Below are 17663 nucleotides of genomic sequence, written 5' to 3'. Positions count from 1 at the left end.
ATTTTTCTGTACAAGTGTTCTGTGCTGCCTCAGAAAGGAAAGAGAGATGATATGGGTAAATACAGTGAAGGAGGACACGCCACAAGGCTCAGTGCCAGGTGTTTATTGCCCCCCCCACACGTGGGATTGCTCACATACACAACACACACAGGCGTTGGCATCACGGGAGAGAGCAGCGCCTCTGGGCGAAGGACAGGGCATTCTCTCAGCCCCTGGCCTCAGGGAGCGAGATGGGAGACGAGGATGGCTTCTCTCTCCTGCCCTCACTGGGGTCTGAGGGGGCCCATGAACAAATGCCACCCCTTCCATCTCTCAGCCATGGAGAAGCCACCTTGGTGACCTGTTTCGTTCCAATTGTTTGTTACGTGGAGAAGGGATTGGCCTGGTCCCAGCCATTACAGGGGAAGGTGTAAACATTAAGAGATATACTTTGGCCACAAAGGGGGCGACATCATCAGAAGCATGTGTGGGGTGGGGGGTGGGGGAGGAGCACTGTTACTGAGCTGCTGGGCTATCTAGTCCCTGGCTTAGTAGAACAGGGAAGACGGCCGGGGGGAAGGGGGGAGGCTTATTGTTTGGCATTAATGATATCTACAAACTCTGGCTTGAGGGAAGCCCCGCCCACGAGGAAGCCATCCACATCAGGCTGGCTGGCCAGCTCCTTGCAGGTTGCTCCAGTCACAGAACCTGGGAAGGGAAAAGAAAGAGGGAATAGTCAGGGATGGGCTAGGAGGTCCGAGTCCACCCCTGTATCAGGTGGGAGCCAAACCCACCTACCTCCATAAATGATACGGGTGCTCTGAGCCACGGCGTCAGAGACGTTGGACTTAAGCCATCCGCGGAGCTTTTCGTGTACTTCCTGGGCCTAGAACAAGAAGCCAGATGAAGTAAGCCTTTTCCTGCCTTTCACTCAAAGGCTAAGACCCTGGGCCCCAGTGAAGAGAGGCAGCATGGTTTCAGGGAAAGAACCCTGAGATCGGAGTCAGAATGCCACAGCTCCAGTACCACCCCAGACCCTGGAATGGATGTCTTTGGACAACTCACTCTACTCTGGACTTGGGGATTCCTGTCTTTACTATTATTATTTTTAGCTATTTTATTTTTTTAAAGTAATCTCTACACTGAGCATGGTGCTCAGACTCCCGACGCCAAGATCAAGAGTCACATGCTCTACTTACTGAGCCAAGCAGGCACCCTGGGGGCTCCTGTCTTTAAAATTAGGGGTTGGCTCAGGTGATCTCTGTTGCAGTCCAGTCCTGTGCAGGCAGGTAGAGGAGGGGCAGAGCTCCTGGGCTCGGTTACCTGTTGGGGTGTCGCAGTCTTGCCAGTCCCAATGGCCCATACAGGCTCATAGGCCAGAACAACCTTGCTCCAGTCTTTCACATTATCTGCGGGACAGAGATCACAAATGGAGGGATGATCAGGAAGGAGATAGCCAGCCCGTTGCCCAGGGGATCAAAACCGGTGGTGGCCTAGTGCCCCCTGGTGGCTGTTGGAGGAACTCCAAGTGATATCTATACCATTGGCAGGAACAGAAGTGATATGGAGGATGCAAGGGTTCTCACCCTCTCAATTTCCCCTTCCTGTATCAGCATGGGATGGGGATCAAGTCAGGCTGCAGGGCATCTGACCCCACCCTCTGTGCCTCTGTAGCCCTGGTCAGGCTCAAAGCTCCCCTTTTCCAGAGTTACCTGCGATGACCTTGGTTTGCTCGAAAACAACCTTCTCAGTGATGCCAGCTTCCCTCTCATCTAGCTTCTCCCCAATGCAGGCAATTACTCCAAGTCCCTCTGCCAGGGCATGGGCCACTTTCTGTCCAATCAGCTGTTGAGGAACAGATTTGGTGACACAACTCCCTTGGAATAAGGCATCTCCTACCTCCCTTCCTGGTTACTAACCTCATCTGACTCCCCAAAGACGTGCCTTCTTTCCGAGTGCCCCAGGACTACCCATGTGGCTCCACAGTCTTTGATCATGCCAGGGCTAAAGGAAGAGAGAAAGCCATGTTTCAGCCAAGAGCCCACCTGTGGTTTTCCCCTCAAAAAGGGAAGTGAGGGGAAGGTCCCTACAGGCCCCCCTCCTGCCTGCATCTCACCTGATCTCCCCAGTGAAGGCCCCGTTCGTCACTTTGTAGCAGTTCTGTGCAGCCACAGCAATCTTGGCGTCCAGCTTCTGCCTGGCAAAGTCGATGTAGGCGGTGGGGGGTGCACAAACCACTTCTGGAGAGTAGCAATGATGGCACAAGGGAATGAGGTCACAAGGAAGCCACTCTCCAGGCTCCATCCAGTGTTCTGGAGGGCCCTCGCCTTCACCTTATTTCTCAGTTCTGCCTTCCAGCCCTTTTCACTTCAGCAAGATCATCTTTGTCCACTTCCCAGCCCCAGCTGGGCCATACCCAACTCCTTGAGCCTCCCAGGTGTCCCTGGGAGGTCAAGGCCCACCCTGGCCCTGCCCTCTGCTCTTTAACAGCTGTGGTTCTGATTTCCCCAGGCTATTCTGGGCCTAGGCACCTCCTAGACTCAGCATTCTCTCGGAGCCAACCAACCACGCCTCCCTTCTAAAATAGTTCACCCCTACCGCTCCCAGGCAAGGATTTTTAGCAAAAGCAAAAAGGGCCAATTCCTGGGGTTTGTACTGGGGTCTTTGGGGAATAAATCAGGGCTTCTTTTGATCAGGCCGGTGTTTCTGCGACTGAAGTGAGTGGGAGGGTAAGGGCCGAGGACAGCATTCTTTGCCCGTAGGTGGCAGGGGCGGGTGACAAGCTCATCGAGGCCTTGCGTTTTCCCATTTTCAGCCTGCAGAAGGCTGTAGGATCGCTCCTCATTCCCCAATTGCCCATCTTGTTTGGAACCTGCTCAGCCCCTTCGTGGGAAGGCAGGCGCCATCCGTGCCAGTGAAGGATAGAGCGGAGAGCTCAGGAGGCCACCGCCGCCCGGGGGTGGGGGAACTCGGCCCGCCCAGCAAGGCGCGGGGAGGAGTCGCGGGCTACGTGCGGCGGCGCACGGAACAGAAGGACGAGGGGGCAGGTAGCTGGATCCCCGCACGCAGGCTCAGCCTCCTCCCCCATACGGAGGGGCTGTCGCCAACCTCCCGTGATCGTCCGCAGGGCCTCCGTTCCTATCCCCGGCTCCCGTAGGGTCCCGGGCCCAAGCTCACCCACGGTGACCCCAGAAATCCCCTCCCGCCCCACGATCCGAGGGCACCCTTACATGTAGCCCGCCTTTCCCCCCTCGACCCATCCCCGGTATTGCGGCTGCGAGGTCAAAGTCCCGACCCCCACCCGCCCTCGCGCCCAGCCCTGCATCCAGGTCCACGCGGACACCGGGCTAAGCGGGCTCGGGAGAGGGCGCTGCCACGCCCGACCTCCCCCAACCCCGGCCCCCGCCCCCGGCCGGGCAGGGCTCACCGGTGTCGGCCGGCACCTTGGCTGCGTTCAGAGTGGTGATGAGCTCCCCCAGGTTCTTCTTCCGCCCGTTCATCTTCCAGTTCCCCCCGACGAAGAACTTCCTGGAGGGCGCCATGGCGCTGGTACCGACACCCTGAAGGTCAGAAGCAGCGCGCAGCCGCTGCCACTGGCCGCTTATGTAGAGCGCCCTGAGGCAGAACTCCGCCTCTTCCCCGCCCTCGGCCATGGCTAGTCCGGCCCAGCGCCTGGAAGCCCCGCCCGCCGCCGCTGCTGCAAGGCTGGGATGTGACCCCTCCCCCCTTATTGTAGCAACGTTCCAGGGGCGTCTTGGGGCTCGGGCGCTTCGACCCCACCGCCTGGCTTCCGGGGGAGGCGAGAACCCACCCTCGGGGGAGCCCCACTTGACGACTACAGCCCCCCAGGGGCCAGAGGTGCTTCCAAGAGAAGCTTGGACTCCCGGCTGCTCGGTCTGAGATCGAATTGCTGGCCTGGACCGAGGGAGCTCTGAGGGGGCAGGTCTCCAACTCTGTGAAAAGGACTTCTTCCCTCCGCTCCCCCCCCCACCCCCGCCCGTTGGAGTAGCTGCATCCCTGATTGCTGAACAGGCACCTTTGACCTATGGGGGGAGGGGAGGTAGTCCCACAGCTACGGGGCCAGTAGGAGGGTTCAGAGGGGGAAGGGCGGCCCTTGGCACTTGGGACCCCTCTGGTGTGACTGCTGGAGGGACGGCAGAGTTCTTCATCCCATCTTTGCTCTGTGTCACCCTACTTCACTGCCCCTGATCTGATAGTACCCAGCCCCTAGCTTTCTTGCACTGCCCCAGTGCTTGCTCCCCCGCCCCCATCTCACAGCCCATTTCCAAAGAGCTCTAGAAATAGTCAAAGTAGAGAAAGGCCCAGGGAGGGGGCAGAGGTAGTTCTCCTGCTGGCCCCAGACAAGATCGGTCTCCCTTGACGTACCTAACAGGACACAACTTAGCCACTGTACTTTTTATTCACATCGTGTATTTTGGCATTTTCCAGAGAAGGGCAGGGAAGAGACAGGGTGGGGGAAAGACAGGCTGGAGGGCGACAGGGATCCCCATTTCCCTCACAGCCCTCCTTGCCTGACCACACAGGGAGCAAACACAAAGAGGGAGGGGAGGCACGGACTCCCCCTTCCCGTGGAAGAGGCTGCACAAAGCTACACCCAGGCGCACACACAAACAAGCCCCCCTCCACATCAGAGGCCGGCAGGGTTACACAGAGAAGCAGAGCACTGTGGGTCCAAGGGGCGGGGAAAGCAACGAAGTCTCACAGACAGGTGGGCGGCCCCTCCCATCCCCTTCCTGCTCTATCCCCAAAGTCTCTCCAGTGTCCCCCCGCTTTGCTTGGCCATTCTCCTGTGGCCTCGAGCTTCTTCCCTGCTGCTGAGGACAGAAAGAAAAAGGGTACAGAGCAGGGAGGGTGGTGGCTGAAGTCCATCCCTCAGCCCCTGTCCCTCATGCCAGATGGTCTGTCCCCTGTCCTCAGCGGTGAGGGGTCAGGGCAGGCTCTTAGCTGGCCACTCTCTGGTAGAAGTAGATGTAGCCCAGGTCCTTGGGTGGCTTCTCAGAGGCACACACTTTCTGGTCATTGTAGATCACCCACCTGGGGAGGCGGGCAGGGGGAGGGTGGAGAAGGATGAACAGACTGGGCATCCACTCCGCATCAGCTTAGTCTCTGACACAGCCCCTGGAGTAGATCCGGGTGATGCCGGGGCAGAGGTCCCCCACATTTTCATCCTGGGCCCCTGCACCCACAGGCTAGCTGCTACCTGCCTGAAGGGAGCATCCCAATCCCATTCCCTGCTCGGTCTTCAGATCCTCCAGCACTTCTATGACCACCCCCACCCACTCCTGCCAGGCCCAGGACCACCAACTTTTTCTGGAAAGGGCCAGCCAATAAGTAGTTTAGGTTTTGCAAGCCATCCAGTCTCTGACACAATTACTCAACTTTCCTGCTGCAGTGTGAAAACAGCCACCAACGACACCTACATGAGTAAGTGTGCTTATGCTCAGTAAAACTTTATTGAAAAAAGCAGGTGGCCTTGGGCTCTCTGGCATTGGCTGATCCCTGCAGTCAGGCGTTCTATGCATTTCTGGTGTCTCTGCGCCACCCCCCCCCACCCCGCCCCGGCCCAGCAGCCCTTTACCTTCTCCCACAAATACCCTGAAGACTTCAGGATGCCCCCCACTCTTCCCCACCAGCACTCCCCAGTTTCGAATGTGCCCTGCCAGCCCCTCACCTGCCTTCCTTCTTGATGTGGCAGACATAGTGACCACACATGGTAGAGGTGCCCATGTGACTGATGAAGGCAAAAAGCTGATACTCTATAGAGGAGACAATGAGAGGGGTCCCTGAGCTCCAGCCCAAACTCAGGACGCCAGTCTCAGGGACTGGGGGGTAGCGACTGGGTCACAAGTCTGTCTCGGCCTCCTAGAATCCCACCTTCAGAAGCCACATCAGTGGAAAGAAGCTTCTGCCCCCTCTGCTTCCTGAGGGAAGCAGAGCTGCAGGGGAATGAGGAGCTGGTAGCGGACTGGCTAGCCTCCACTGGCCCATCCTGCTTCCCAGGGACACTCACTTCCAGGCCCATCCCGGACTTTAGGTCCCACTGGCACGGACTCGGAGATGGAGTCGGCAGCGGAGCGGCCCTCCGAGATGTCCATGGCGGCTTCTGCATCCAGGTCATCAATGTGACTGAAGATCCAGTCCACAGCCCTTTCTAAACTATTGTTCTTGGAGAGGAGGGAAGCATTACTCTTTCCAACAAGTTCAGGGCAAGAAAAACCACCAGTGAAGGCCTCAGCTCCCTCAGTGCAGCCACAAGAAGGAGGAAGCCTCGGCCTTGGCCGTCCCACAAAGGTCTGGCTCACAAAGGATGGAACCTCACCGCCACCCATTCTTCCCCATGGGCCCCCAGTCCTCAGCCAGGGGCAGCTCATACCGTGGCCCGAAGAGCTTTCAGGGCCTGGTCCCGGGAAAAGCCCATGGAAACGATGGTGCTCACGCAGTCCTCCGGTGGTGGGTCAGCTGCTGCACTAGTGGAGCCAGGCCCGCTGGAGCCAGGCAGGATGAGGGGGTTTGCAAAATCTGCGGGGGTGAAGGGGTTGAAGTGTGTGTGTGGGAGGATGGGGGCCCTGTCCCACCCTGCCGCCCAGCCCAGCCTACCTGGATCATCCATATGTGACATGACCCAGTTCATGGCGGCTTCAGCCCCACTGTTGCCCGTGTAGTAGACAGCCTTGCGGCAGGCATCCATAGGGAAGCCCATCTCCACCAGCTGGATGATGACTGATTCGTCCAACATGGGTGCTATGGGGGGAGAAGTGAGGGCATGGTGACACGACTCCTTGCCCCTCCTGCCTCCCACGGTCCAGCCCCCCGGCCCTCTCCCAACCCTCCCACCCCCATTCCATGCATTTTCCTTCCATGGCCTGGCACCTTACTCCAGAACCAAAATGGCGGCACGCCATGATGTGGATCCCGCAGTACTAGAGACACAAAACTGAGGCTAAAGCTCTCCTATAGATCCCCCTCCTCACCCATTCTCACAGAATGGGCCCCGTTTCTGGAGTATGATGCCTGCCTGTCCCCACCCCCAAGTGATGAGGTGACAAGGGCAGAGAGGCAACTGGCCAGCGCTACTGCCATCCACACAGAGAATGCGGCTGGGAGTGCTCTAGTCAGTCCTCACATCCAACAAGAGGGCAAGGGAGATTCGAAAGGGAGGGCAGGAGAAACACAAAGGACAGGGTCAAGGGGAGGCAGGCAGAAAAGACCCCCATTGGCAAAGAAGAGAGAGACAGGCAGGAAGAAGAGTCACTAACATGTCGGAGAGGAGAAGTGAGGGGAGCAGAAGGAGTCTTCGTCTTCGTTGCCATAGAAACCAAGGCTACCTTTGGGCTCATCCGGAGTGACCAGGGGTGGGGCAATGTCAGGCAGCTCCTCCTCTCCAGGCTGCAGCCCTGCACCCCTCAACTGGGAGATGTCCAGCTCCTCCGGCATCTCAATGGACACGTCTATGATCGCAACGGTGGGAAAAGGGTCACCTTGGCAGCTCCCTGGGGCCCTCCCGGAGAAATCACTTGGGGTTCCTCAAAGCCCTGCCCCACACCGTGGCACTGCTCTGTAATAAAGAGCTGCTCAGAGCGGTTCCAGTCGCGGGGGTCCTGGTGTCATGTAATGGTGGGCCTGGGAATCAGGAGGCCTGGCCTCTAGTCCTAGAGCTACCTGAGATATGCTACGGTCAAGAGCGGGGGCCTCTGACTCGTACAGCGCAAGGCTCTCATACCTCTGTGGGTCTCAACTTATCTAGGACAGGCCATGAGGTGAAGTCAGTAGTTCTCAAAGCCGTTGGGGGCCGTAAGACTTGGGAGAATCGTGTCAAGATTATCTAAATGAGAACCTCTTACCAAGTATAAAAGTAACACCATGAGAACTGCTTTTGGTTCTGAATCATCAGTGTAAAATCAAGTGCTTTACTATTTTTAGTCCATGCTTTTCAAACTCGGCTCATTTTGAAACACTTAGGGTAATGTTTTCCTCCTTCAGAGGAAAGTTGGAGAAATGCTAGGTTACACATGGTAAGGCCCCTTCTTTTTCTAGCATTTTCTGCTTAACCTCCCTCACTCGTCCCAGCCACCATACCCAGTTTCTTGGGCACCCAGTCTAAGCCGAAGGTGAATTTCTTGATCTGGATGACCAGGTAGTCAGGGAAAGAGGCAAATCGTGTGGTCCTAGGGAAGAGAGAGCATTCTGGTACCCAGAGAATCCCAAAGTTCTCTTCTCCTGAAACCCCCACCCTGGGGTTCAGCCTCTCATGGGTAGAAGACCTGAGAGCCCAGAAGACACTTCAGATTCTTATCTTGCCCTGGGCAGACATCAGAGCATCTGCAGACAAGGAGCAGCAGAAGCCAGGGGCCTGTCAAAGGGGTGAGGGTGGGAGGGGGGAGAATGGCTGAAATCCCTTAAGACCAAAGCACACTTTCAGATCTCAAGCCTATGCCAATAAAAGAATGAGGTTCAAACTCAGGCCATTTGCTAGAAATCTAAACTCTGTCCAAAATGCAGACTATGTGTCTTTGCCCTGCCAAGACTGAGAGCACGAGTGGACAGAAGCTGCACTAGAATGTGACCCTGTCCCACAAGAGAAGACAACATGACAGGGACAGGACAAGGGGATGTGGCAATCATCCACATCAACTGCTGCTGAGGCCTCTTGCTTCCCTCAGAGCCAGCTCCAACGGACACAGCCCTGAGAAGCCAACCAGGAAGGGATGGAAGACTGAGAACAAGGCGGAGGATATCCCTGGGATCACCCTGACAGCGGCCCGAAACCAGAGGCGCAGACCATCAGGACTTACTTGACAGCTACGGATTTGGCCTGCAGGGCCGTGCTCCAGAAGTCGTCCACCTGCTCCGGGGCCCCGTAGGCCTCCAGGCAGGAGCTGAAGGGTACCTGGGCCCGGACCAGCTCTGGCAGTGGCAGTTTCTCCTCCTCGGCCTGCCGCTTCTTCTCCTCATACTCGAGAAGCTCCTCTGCTGACAGAATTGGTGGGTGAGTTCTTCAGAGGCTATAGCCTCTTGCCCTCCTTTTTGCCTTGCCAGACCACCCTGGGGCCAGGACGATGTCAGCTGCCCCCTGCTCCAAACCCATGTGACCCATGCACGGCTGATCTCGCCTTTGGCCCCAGCAAAGCGCTGACAAGACAAGGTGCTCCTACCTCCCTGAGACAGCCCTGCTTTGGACTCCCAGCTGGGGGAGCAGGGCACCCTGTGGGTTCTGCTTATGTGTCCTAGCGCCCCTCCCAGGCCTCACAGCCCCACCACACGCAGGCCTCGCTGGGAGCAACGTGCCTTTGTTAAGGGCTGTGTCCATGGGCACAGGCAGCTGCATGATATAGTCAACTCGCTGGGTGTACTTGACCTTCTCTGTGGCCAGGCACTTGATCTTCTCCTCCACCAAAAAGCGGAACACCTCGTTAGGGTTTTCAGAGCTCCGACAATTCCTCTACGGAGAAGAGGCAGGGTGGGGAGGTCTGCACGGTCAGGGAGGGGAATAGGGGCCTGAAAGGATCACTAGGCGCTCAGGGAGAGGGAAGAAAGGAAGGGAGTCTATCCTGAGCAGGCATGCCGATATAAGAGTAGATCCTTCCGTAATTAACTGCCCCTCCCCTCACCCCGGTGCCATCATAGGAGACCGTGGTAGAACGTATTGGTATTTTTCTCTGCAGGCAATAAGCATCCTCATCTCATTTTCTCTGGGTGTACCCTGCATTCAGCTGCAAACCCATTGAGCAAAAGGATCGCTGCTTAGCTTTCCCAGTCTCCGCGGGGGCACCTGCTACTCACAGAGAAGACCTGGTGCACGCAGACCCCCCGTGTCCCAGGGAGGGCCTGACTGGGGCTGACTGGAAAGAATGGGCGGGAGGGAGACAGGCGAGAGCTGCAGGCAGAGGGAGGGAGGGTAGAACAGCCTTCTTGCCATCTTGCCAGCTCTTACCTCCACCATGTTGATGAGGTGAAGAAAGAACTCTTGGGCATCCTGCTGCCGGTTAGTGGAGAACTCAGGGTGACCCTTGCCAATGAGGGCCTTGAACATCCGAGGGGCGATGCCATCTTGAACTTCCTAGGTAAAGCCAGTGCAGCGATTCAGCTGGGGCTCAAGAGGCCACAAGGGGCCTTGTTTAGACATCTCCCAGACCTCAGTCTCCCCTTAATTTCAGAGCCTGAAAGGGATAGAGTCCCAGACTAACCTTTTGGTCTGGGACCTGCTCCCCATCGCCTGATTCCGGGGCTGGCTTGGAATACTCTCCTGAGAGCAGGCCGTGGCCCAGTTTGGCCCTGTGTTAACATCCAAGAGAACCATTTAGCTTCAGTCCACTAATGACCATCTGACCTTTCTTTGTGCCTTTCCTCCCCAAACCAATCTCTGCTGATGGCCCTTAGGCAACTCTCTACAATGTGAAAAACCACAGACTTCCCAGGAGCCCATGTCAAGGCAGACAGCACGGATGGAGGCAAACCCTACACTGCTGCCCATTCCAGGCAGTGGTCATGGGGGAGAAAGAAGGCATGGGGGCGGCGAGGCTCTCAGGAGCCTCTGTACATAGGACCTGGCTACATACACCTGGGTGCTGAAGTCCTGGGTAGGGTCCGTCGGGGCATTCTGGAAAATCTTCTCCAGCTTATCCACATACCTAAGAGCCAAAGGAAGCATAATTAGAGGTGCTTTGGCATGGGTTCCAAGGGAAAGGGGAGGGAGTATTACCCACTTGCTCAGGGAATAGGCTCCCTCCAGAGTGGGGAGTTACGGGGTTGAAGCACAGGTCCCCCTTCTTCCCGGCAACCTGCCCTTCCTCCCCTTCCCACTGTGGCAGCATAGTGCACTCCGCTACCTTCTTTCCCAGTCTCCTCCCCAGGAGTGAGCCAGGGGAAGGGAGAAGGCAGCCTGGGAGAAGGGTAAGGATAGCTCCCATTATCTGGGATCAAACAGGTCTTTCTCCTAGTGTCCCGGGCCCTCCCCTTTCCCCAGGGGTTACAGGGCCACAGCAGGTCCTCATCTGCTGTCACTGGTCTCAAGTAGAGAGATCATCCCCTTCCTACCGAGTCAGGCAGGAGGCCAGGGAGCGCCCTGGGATCGATGTTCTGCCCTCAGTGGGACCCGTGGGGCTGGGGGACAGTGCTGCTTGAACTGACGGGAGTGTGCCAGCCACAGTGTCACAGGAATGAAGACTGAGCCAGAACACAGAGGTCCTGATGGTAGCTGAAGGAGTGTGGCCTAGAGGCTGGTGTTCAGCAGAGCTGTGGGGCAGGGGTCCACAGTCATGGGGAGGGGGTGCCACTTACTTCCTCTGGAAGTCGGGGATGCTGAAGAGCACCTGGACCACCGAATTGAGGTAGCAGCTGTTACCCAGGTTCTGGATGCCCGTGTAGCCAGGCCCAAACAGGGGCTTCAGGGGCACACCCAACTCCTGGATCAGCTCCCATTCGCCAATCCGCTGGTTCATATCGATCTCCAATTCGGTCATCGTCTTATCCGTCTACAAGGGAAGGCGCACTTCAGACCCGGTGAGAAACTCAGTCCTGGATTTTTCACACTGATCCCTCACAGCGTCTGGGACGGTCCCTGGCCAGAGCTTCCAATGAGTATGATTATAGGCTCTCATATAGGATACACACTGGCTAGTCCTAGTCCCAGTTCTGGAAAGTCATGTGCAATTGTTCCCTATGCCTTGAGTCATCAGGCCTCTGCCCAGGTGACAAAAAGAAATGAATGGGATTCCCTCCACTCGAAGTGTTTTTTCATTCTGAAGTTACCCCTTCTCACCCCTCAGCTCTGCACGCAGGTATCACTGCCTCGATCCCCTCAACCAGCCCGGTCCTCCTGGTGTACACCACTCCTGCAGCACCTGTCTGTCTCTCTGTGGGGTTTTGTTTTTTTTGTTTTTTTTTTTTTTTGAGTAAGAGCCACACTGGGCATAGAACCCAACACAGGGCTTGAACTCACAGCCCTGAGATCAAGAGTCAGATGCTTAACCCACTGAGCCACCCAGGCACCACCCCTCTAGGTCTCTTTCGCAGCACCCTTCGGTTTGTGGTTAGTCACTCATTCGCCTGAGCAGATGATAAGTGTCTGCCTTTCCATCTAGAATATGACTCTGTCTTAGTCACACAGTGCCTAGCGTATAGTAGATACTCAGTAGTATTCAATGAGTGAATAAATGATTCTAGAAAGCTTTTCAAAGGAAGCACAAATGTCCTGGGGACCAGGATAACTGTGGCAGCTGCCGCTGACACACTGCTTCAGCCTCGGGCTGGGACGGGCCTGGCAGGGAGGGATGAGGAGCATTGGAATCCGAAGGGGACCTCACCTTTTGCATCTTTAGCATGTCAATGCCAAAGTGGGACAGGTGTTCAGCCAAGTTGGGGTCCAGGACCATGTCATCCTCATCGTAGGAGTACACATCTAGGGCAGGAGGCAAGAGGAATGGGGTCAGAGGGGGTGGCTCTGGACTGGCCAGGCCTCCAATCCCACTCCCTGCCCCAAGGCGGCGCTGGTGGGACAGAAGCATGAGCCCATAAAGGAAACCCTCTTTGGCAGTCCTGAGGGGCAGTGCGGTCATGGTTATGGTCACCGGCCCTTCGGAGACTGGCTGTCAGGGATGATGGTGTGAAAGAGGGCGAGGGCTGGAGTTACTTGTCACTCTACCGCACAGGATAGGGTGCTAGGCTCAGAGGGGTTTGGAAGGATACTCATTAAACAGATAATGCTGGTAACCTCTAAGAAAAGGACTGGGATTTGGAGGGTTAACTGAAGATTTAGTCTCATCTGCAATATTTTCATTGTTTATCAAGAGAACGCATGGACATGTTCTGTCATATGCAATGAATAACAGTTAAGATACACTCCAGCAGGCAGGGAGCTGGGGGAGGGGCGGGAGTACCGGCTCCATCAGGTGTGATGGTGCCCAGCTTGACAGCTAACGGGTAGCCCGTCTCCCTGTAGTGCTCCACAGCATGGTTGTTGCCCCCGCTGCCATCGAAGTAGCGTCGGCCACAGAGAATGGAGCCATCTGTCAAGTTGAGCCACAGGTTCTCTCTCATGTCACACTTGGAACACTTCCAGCCACTAACCCAGGGAGAAGAAAGTCACTGAAACAGGGGTCAAGGGTAATGGCATTGGCCCCCTGCCCTCTCTCCCACCAGATCCCCTGGGAGGGTGGCCTCTCTGCCATGCTCTGGGGGGTTGTACCCCAAGGTGGAAGGGCCAGGCCTCACCAGGGAGGGATTCGAGCTGGGTTGTCCAGCTGCTTGAGGTTGAAGGCATGCTTAGACACCTGTCGTACTTCTCCATCCCAGGCCTGCACCTCCTGCTTGCGGGAGGCCGAGTCAGCTGACAGCAGGGCCTCCACCGCACTGGTCACCTGGGGGAAGCAGAGGGTCAGAGATAGCACTCAGCCCTCCCCACTCCCCTGTCCCTCTAGCCCCTCAGTCTCCAGCTTTCTCAGCGCTTGCCCAAGACTTCGGGCCCCGCTTGCCCTAGAGTCCCTGGTAGGGTGGGATGGTATTCATACCCGATCTCTGACAATGTCAGGCAGTCCCCCCAACCCATCCCGGGCAATCTCCAGGTAATCCGGCAAGATAACAATCTTCACATCCTCATCATATTCAAATTTGTCCTCGCTGAGGTCAAATCCGCCTTCCATGCCTGGTAAAACAAGGAAGAGGAGGGAGGGTAGGATGACCATCACAGGAAAATGTCCCTCCTCCCATACAGCATCTCTTTGTGTCCCCCTCCAGAGCTCTAGGGGCACTGATCAGGCCCATTCTTCTGGGGCTTTCCTGGAATGCCTGAGAGCAGGGAAGACCAGTTCAGGAAAAACGGAACCATAATGGAACTCACCAATTGCCAGCCGGGTGGGCTTCTTACGGGGGGGATCTCCAGTGCTTGTAGTGGTGTCCTCTTCCTTCTGCAATCAGGCAGGAAGGGCCAGGATCAGCAGTGCGTACCAGGGAAGGGACAAATGGGGAGGATGGACAGGACAGAGTGGGTTAATCTTAGAAGGAAAGAGAACTAAAAAAAAAACCATGGGTGCTGAGTTCTAATGATACCAACAGAAATAGGTGAGAGGGGGAAATCGAGACCAACAGAAGGTCAGAATGGAAGAGACAGATTCAAAATGGAGGTGCAGTGGCACCTCAATGTCCCCCAGTCTCGCCCCAGCCCTGTCCCTACCAGGCGCCTGGTCCTCCGGAGGTGCAGGTAGACTCGCTGGCCCGTCTTGTTGAAATGTCTCTCCACATACTGTTTACCAAAGCCCAGGAATGTGTTCATGCAGATGTACAGGCCACCCTCAGACTCCTGTAGTACAAGAGGCAGGAGGGAAAGCACAGGGAAGATGCAGCCTGGCCAGGTGGGGAAACCAAGACCCAAGGCTAGACACTGCTGGTTTCCAAAAGGAAGGCTCTGTTCTCCAACACCACGTGGCTCTCGGAAGTCATTTAGCCATTTAGAACCTGGTATATGGCGAAGATTCTCACCCCTCTCCTATGAATTTGATAACAACCAAGGATACCAGGGGTGGAAAAACACCTGTCAGTAATCATTCCTCTTCCTTCTTGATCCTTCTTTGGGCTCTGGAGCCTTCCAATCAATTGCAGAGAACTCCCTTTACCTTTTTCTTTTTCTTTTTTTTTTTTTTTTTTTTTTAAAGATTTTATTAATTTACTTGAGAGAGAGAAAGAGAGAGCATGCACAAGCAGGGGGAGAGGGGAGAGGCAAGTTCCCCACTAAGCAGGACCCCAGGTTCATGACCTGAGCCAAAGGCAGACGCCTAACTCTTGGAGCCACCTAGGCACTCCCCTTTTTCTCTTTCCTTGAGGTAAATTGGGAGTCAAATACTATGGATTTCCAGGGCCAGTGATTATATTCAGAGGGAAAGGGGTCCTTTCCCAGGAGGGGAAAGGCCTGCATGCCAGACACAGAACCTAAAGCAGGGACACAATGCTAAACCCTGTCTCATCTCCAGGACTCAGAAAAGCTTCCGGACTCGAGCAGAGATGCTAGCACTTGAACAATACACCCAATTCCTGAGCTTGCCAGCAAGCCCAGACTTTTCCTTTACCACACCCTACTAAGTCATTAAACCTTGGTCCACGCTGGGTCTTCTCCCTCCTTTCCTGCTAAAGCCTAGCTCCAGGGTAACAATGCCTTGTCCGGGGCTCACTGCTATACCTGAGTCTCATTTGGCAGGGACATAAAGACCAGCATTCTCCAGCCACTACCCAGCTGCCTCCCCTCTGACCAATAACTAAAACCCCCACTGAAGTCTATCAACTGCCAACCTCAAAGCCATTCCCCCCATAGAATAATCTAGCAGCACCTGCTAAGACAGCTAGAACACATATAACCCAGGAAGAAAACAGGGAAAAACAAGGGTCCACCCCAAATCACAGCTAAGGAGAGAGGATGAGCTTCTCTAAAATGGAACAAGTATGCCAGTTCCTTTGTGAATAGTGATGGATAAGGTGGAGGAGGTAATTGGGGAAAACAAGAGTCTTGCCACAGATCTGAGCTACAACGGGCGTCTTCTGCCTTGAATAATACATGCCTCAGTGGCCTTGAAAAATTCTCTGTGATATGAAAAATAGGGCACTCTCTAAGGCAGTTCTTGGTCCCATTGATTGCTCTGTACCACTCCCTAGAACAGTGTGGATTACAATGTTTATGAGCAAATGGGACATTTTTCATTAGGGAGGTCAAATAAGCTCCCTTCCTACCATGAACCCAATCTGAAGATCATCAAACATGCTGGAAGTCAGTTAGGAAAGCAACTAAGCCACACTGGAGATCTCCTGATTTGGGATGAGAGGAGGAAAGTATAACAAGCTTACGAAAACACCATTTGGATTATTTGAAGCAGTTACTAAAGAGAGACAGACAGGAGTGTGAAGAGGGACCCACTGACTTCTACCATCTGTTGGTAATTAAGAAAAACCTTTCCCTCCTGAGAAAGACAGCGCTTCAACCCGCACTTGATGAACTGGGTGGCATGTAGGAGCTCCCCGGTAACCGAACTCCTTGGTTGGAAATAAAAATACGCTGGTTTCCTCAAGGCTTGGGAACCCTGGAGCTCTGCTCTGAGCCGTCCTCTTTCAGCTTTGCCAAAGTCAGACTCCAGAGAAGCAGCACATCGTCTGAGGCTCAGATCAAAGCCTTGCAAACCAAGCAAACCACAAATCGCAGTGATGATCCTGAACTGGGCCTTAGATCATGCTGCTATACTCAGCACTGGCGATGCATTAATGTAGCCTTTCCACTCTGACTTGCAGTTTTCCTAGCCATGAGCTGGTCTGGCTCAACACCCTGGGCAGGGCCCAGCGGCCGCTCGTCGGGAGGGGTAGCGAGGGGGGCGGATCCCAACCGGGCTGCTGCCCTCTCAGTTAAGGCTCTGGCCAGGCCAAAGGCTAGTCTCCGCTTGAGGGTGACACAGGAAGGCAGAACTGCAGGAAGGGAGGTTCCGGGTGGAGGCTGCAAAACGTGAAGCATGGTGTGGGTGGAGGCTTTGTCTAACTAGTCAAGAGTGGGAGCGGGATGGGAAAGGGGTCTTAGTATCCTCCACGAAAGACACCGTCTCTCTGGGAATACTTTTAAAAGGGTTCCCTCTGCTCTCTGTGACGGGCGGGAAAAAGAGAGGGGGCAGCAGTCCCAGGTCACGTCAAAGGAGAAACGACTAGAGCTTTCCTCCCTTCTCTCTCTCCTCCCTACCTCCAATGACCCACCTCCCCGCCCCCTGTCTACATTAACCATGGGTGGAGTCTCTCTAACTCGGCCCTTCTCAGAACCGGCCGCCTTCACGGTCCCCTCCAGACTACTAGGCGCCCACGAACCGCAGTCCCCACCCTCCAACCCTAACCCCGGCCTCGGACCGTGCGGGGTCGCCCCATCCCTCCCACACGAGACTACAAAACCCGGAGGGCCGTGCGCGGCAGGCAAGGCCAACTCCCAGGCTTTCACAGGGGTCCACTTGGGGGATGTAGTCCGACGATCGGATGCGCCTCTACCTTGGAAAGGCAATGAGGGGAGAGAGCGACTACGATCCCCACAGTGCTCCACGAGATGGGGAACGGGCGAGGCAGGCGCGGTGGCTTCCGGGGGCGGTAGTCATACGACAACTCCGGCTAATTAAATGCAACGGCAGGGAGGAGCGTGGGAGACTACAAGTCCCATGGTGCATCGCAGGAAGGCGGTAGCCCAAGCCTTGCAGGCCCCGGCAGAATGACCAGGGCGATGGAAGGAAGTCGTGCTCGCTGCGGGCGTGGGGAATGGGCTTACCGGTGTGTCGAAAGAGAAGGCGCACTCGTCTTTGTGGACCCGGTCTCCAGCCTTAGGAACCCGGATCGTCGGTAATACTGACAGCAGCGCCTCCTCACTCAGCTCCGCCATGACACCGGCAGCAGCTCCTCCACACACAGCGGCTCCCACCGTTCCCAGTCCCCCACCCCCTAGGCTTGCCGTCCAATGAGCACTACTCGTTAGGTGCATGCGCTAAAGGGAGGACGCGCGAGAGTGGCAGTTGGACGTAGCCTGCCTACTAGTGCTCCGCCCTCTGCCCCACTCTTGACTAACGCCAATGAAAAAGCGCTTCTGATGCAAGCGATGGTCGAGAGAACCAATCCCACGCTCCCAAGGGCAGAGCGCAAGCAGAGCAGCGAGGAGGGTCCCGGAGTTT

The 17663-nt window shown here is 55.8% G+C and overlaps 2 protein-coding genes across 3 annotated transcripts; both read right to left on the bottom strand.

Annotated features, from left to right (window-relative positions):
* Positions 1 to 87: 87 nt before the first annotated feature.
* Positions 88 to 3647, bottom strand: TPI1 (triosephosphate isomerase 1). The gene is made up of 7 exons (XM_059184673.1): positions 3407 to 3647; positions 2096 to 2219; positions 1899 to 1983; positions 1692 to 1824; positions 1303 to 1388; positions 778 to 865; positions 88 to 687 (listed from the first exon to the last, which is right to left on the bottom strand). The coding sequence occupies exons 1-7, from the start codon at positions 3630 to 3632 to the stop codon at positions 569 to 571; spliced, it is 861 nt and encodes a 286-aa protein (XP_059040656.1). The 5' UTR covers positions 3633 to 3647; the 3' UTR covers positions 88 to 568.
* A 733-nt stretch (positions 3648 to 4380) lies between these two features.
* Positions 4381 to 17621, bottom strand: USP5 (ubiquitin specific peptidase 5). 2 transcript variants are annotated; one of them, XM_059184657.1, is made up of 20 exons: positions 17267 to 17621; positions 14168 to 14293; positions 13835 to 13901; positions 13506 to 13639; positions 13210 to 13355; positions 12876 to 13060; positions 12303 to 12397; positions 11278 to 11471; positions 10557 to 10628; positions 10185 to 10272; positions 9932 to 10057; positions 9286 to 9439; positions 8793 to 8967; positions 8077 to 8165; positions 7257 to 7448; positions 6598 to 6741; positions 6374 to 6519; positions 6011 to 6164; positions 5672 to 5756; positions 4381 to 5034 (listed from the first exon to the last, which is right to left on the bottom strand). In XM_059184657.1, the coding sequence occupies exons 1-20, from the start codon at positions 17474 to 17476 to the stop codon at positions 4941 to 4943; spliced, it is 2676 nt and encodes an 891-aa protein (XP_059040640.1). In that variant the 5' UTR covers positions 17477 to 17621; the 3' UTR covers positions 4381 to 4940. The 2 variants fall into 2 exon arrangements, with proteins under 2 accessions (XP_059040640.1, XP_059040641.1); XM_059184658.1 differs by having other exon boundaries at positions 7326 to 7448.
* Between the last annotated feature and the right edge of the window lie 42 nt (positions 17622 to 17663).

This window comes from Mustela lutreola, chromosome 8 (assembly GCF_030435805.1).
Source record: "Mustela lutreola isolate mMusLut2 chromosome 8, mMusLut2.pri, whole genome shotgun sequence".
NCBI classification, from domain to species: Eukaryota; Metazoa; Chordata; class Mammalia; order Carnivora; family Mustelidae; genus Mustela; species Mustela lutreola.
This window is presented reverse-complemented; position numbering and strand designations above follow the sequence as displayed.

Bases quoted from the DNA above. Each gene is read 5' to 3' on its own strand.
- TPI1 (XM_059184673.1), bottom strand. From the start codon at position 3,632: ATGGCCGAGGGCGGGGAAGAGGCGGAGTTCTGCCTCAGGGCGCTCTAC. The intron at 2,220-3,406 runs GTGAGCCCTGCC...GCTACTCTCCAG, and splicing joins CAAGGTGCCGGCCGACACCG to AAGTGGTTTGTGCACCCCCC. The intron at 866-1,302 runs GTAACCGAGCCC...TTCTTGTTCTAG, and splicing joins AGACTGCGACACCCCAACAG to GCCCAGGAAGTACACGAAAA.
- USP5 (XM_059184657.1), bottom strand. From the start codon at position 17,476: ATGCACCTAACGAGTAGTGCTCATTGGACGGCAAGCCTAGGGGGTGGG. The intron at 13,356-13,505 runs GTATGAATACCA...TGCTTCCCCCAG, and splicing joins CTGACATTGTCAGAGATCGG to GTGACCAGTGCGGTGGAGGC. The intron at 8,968-9,285 runs GCACGTTGCTCC...TTCTGTCAGCAG, and splicing joins GGACACAGCCCTTAACAAAG to AGGAGCTTCTCGAGTATGAG.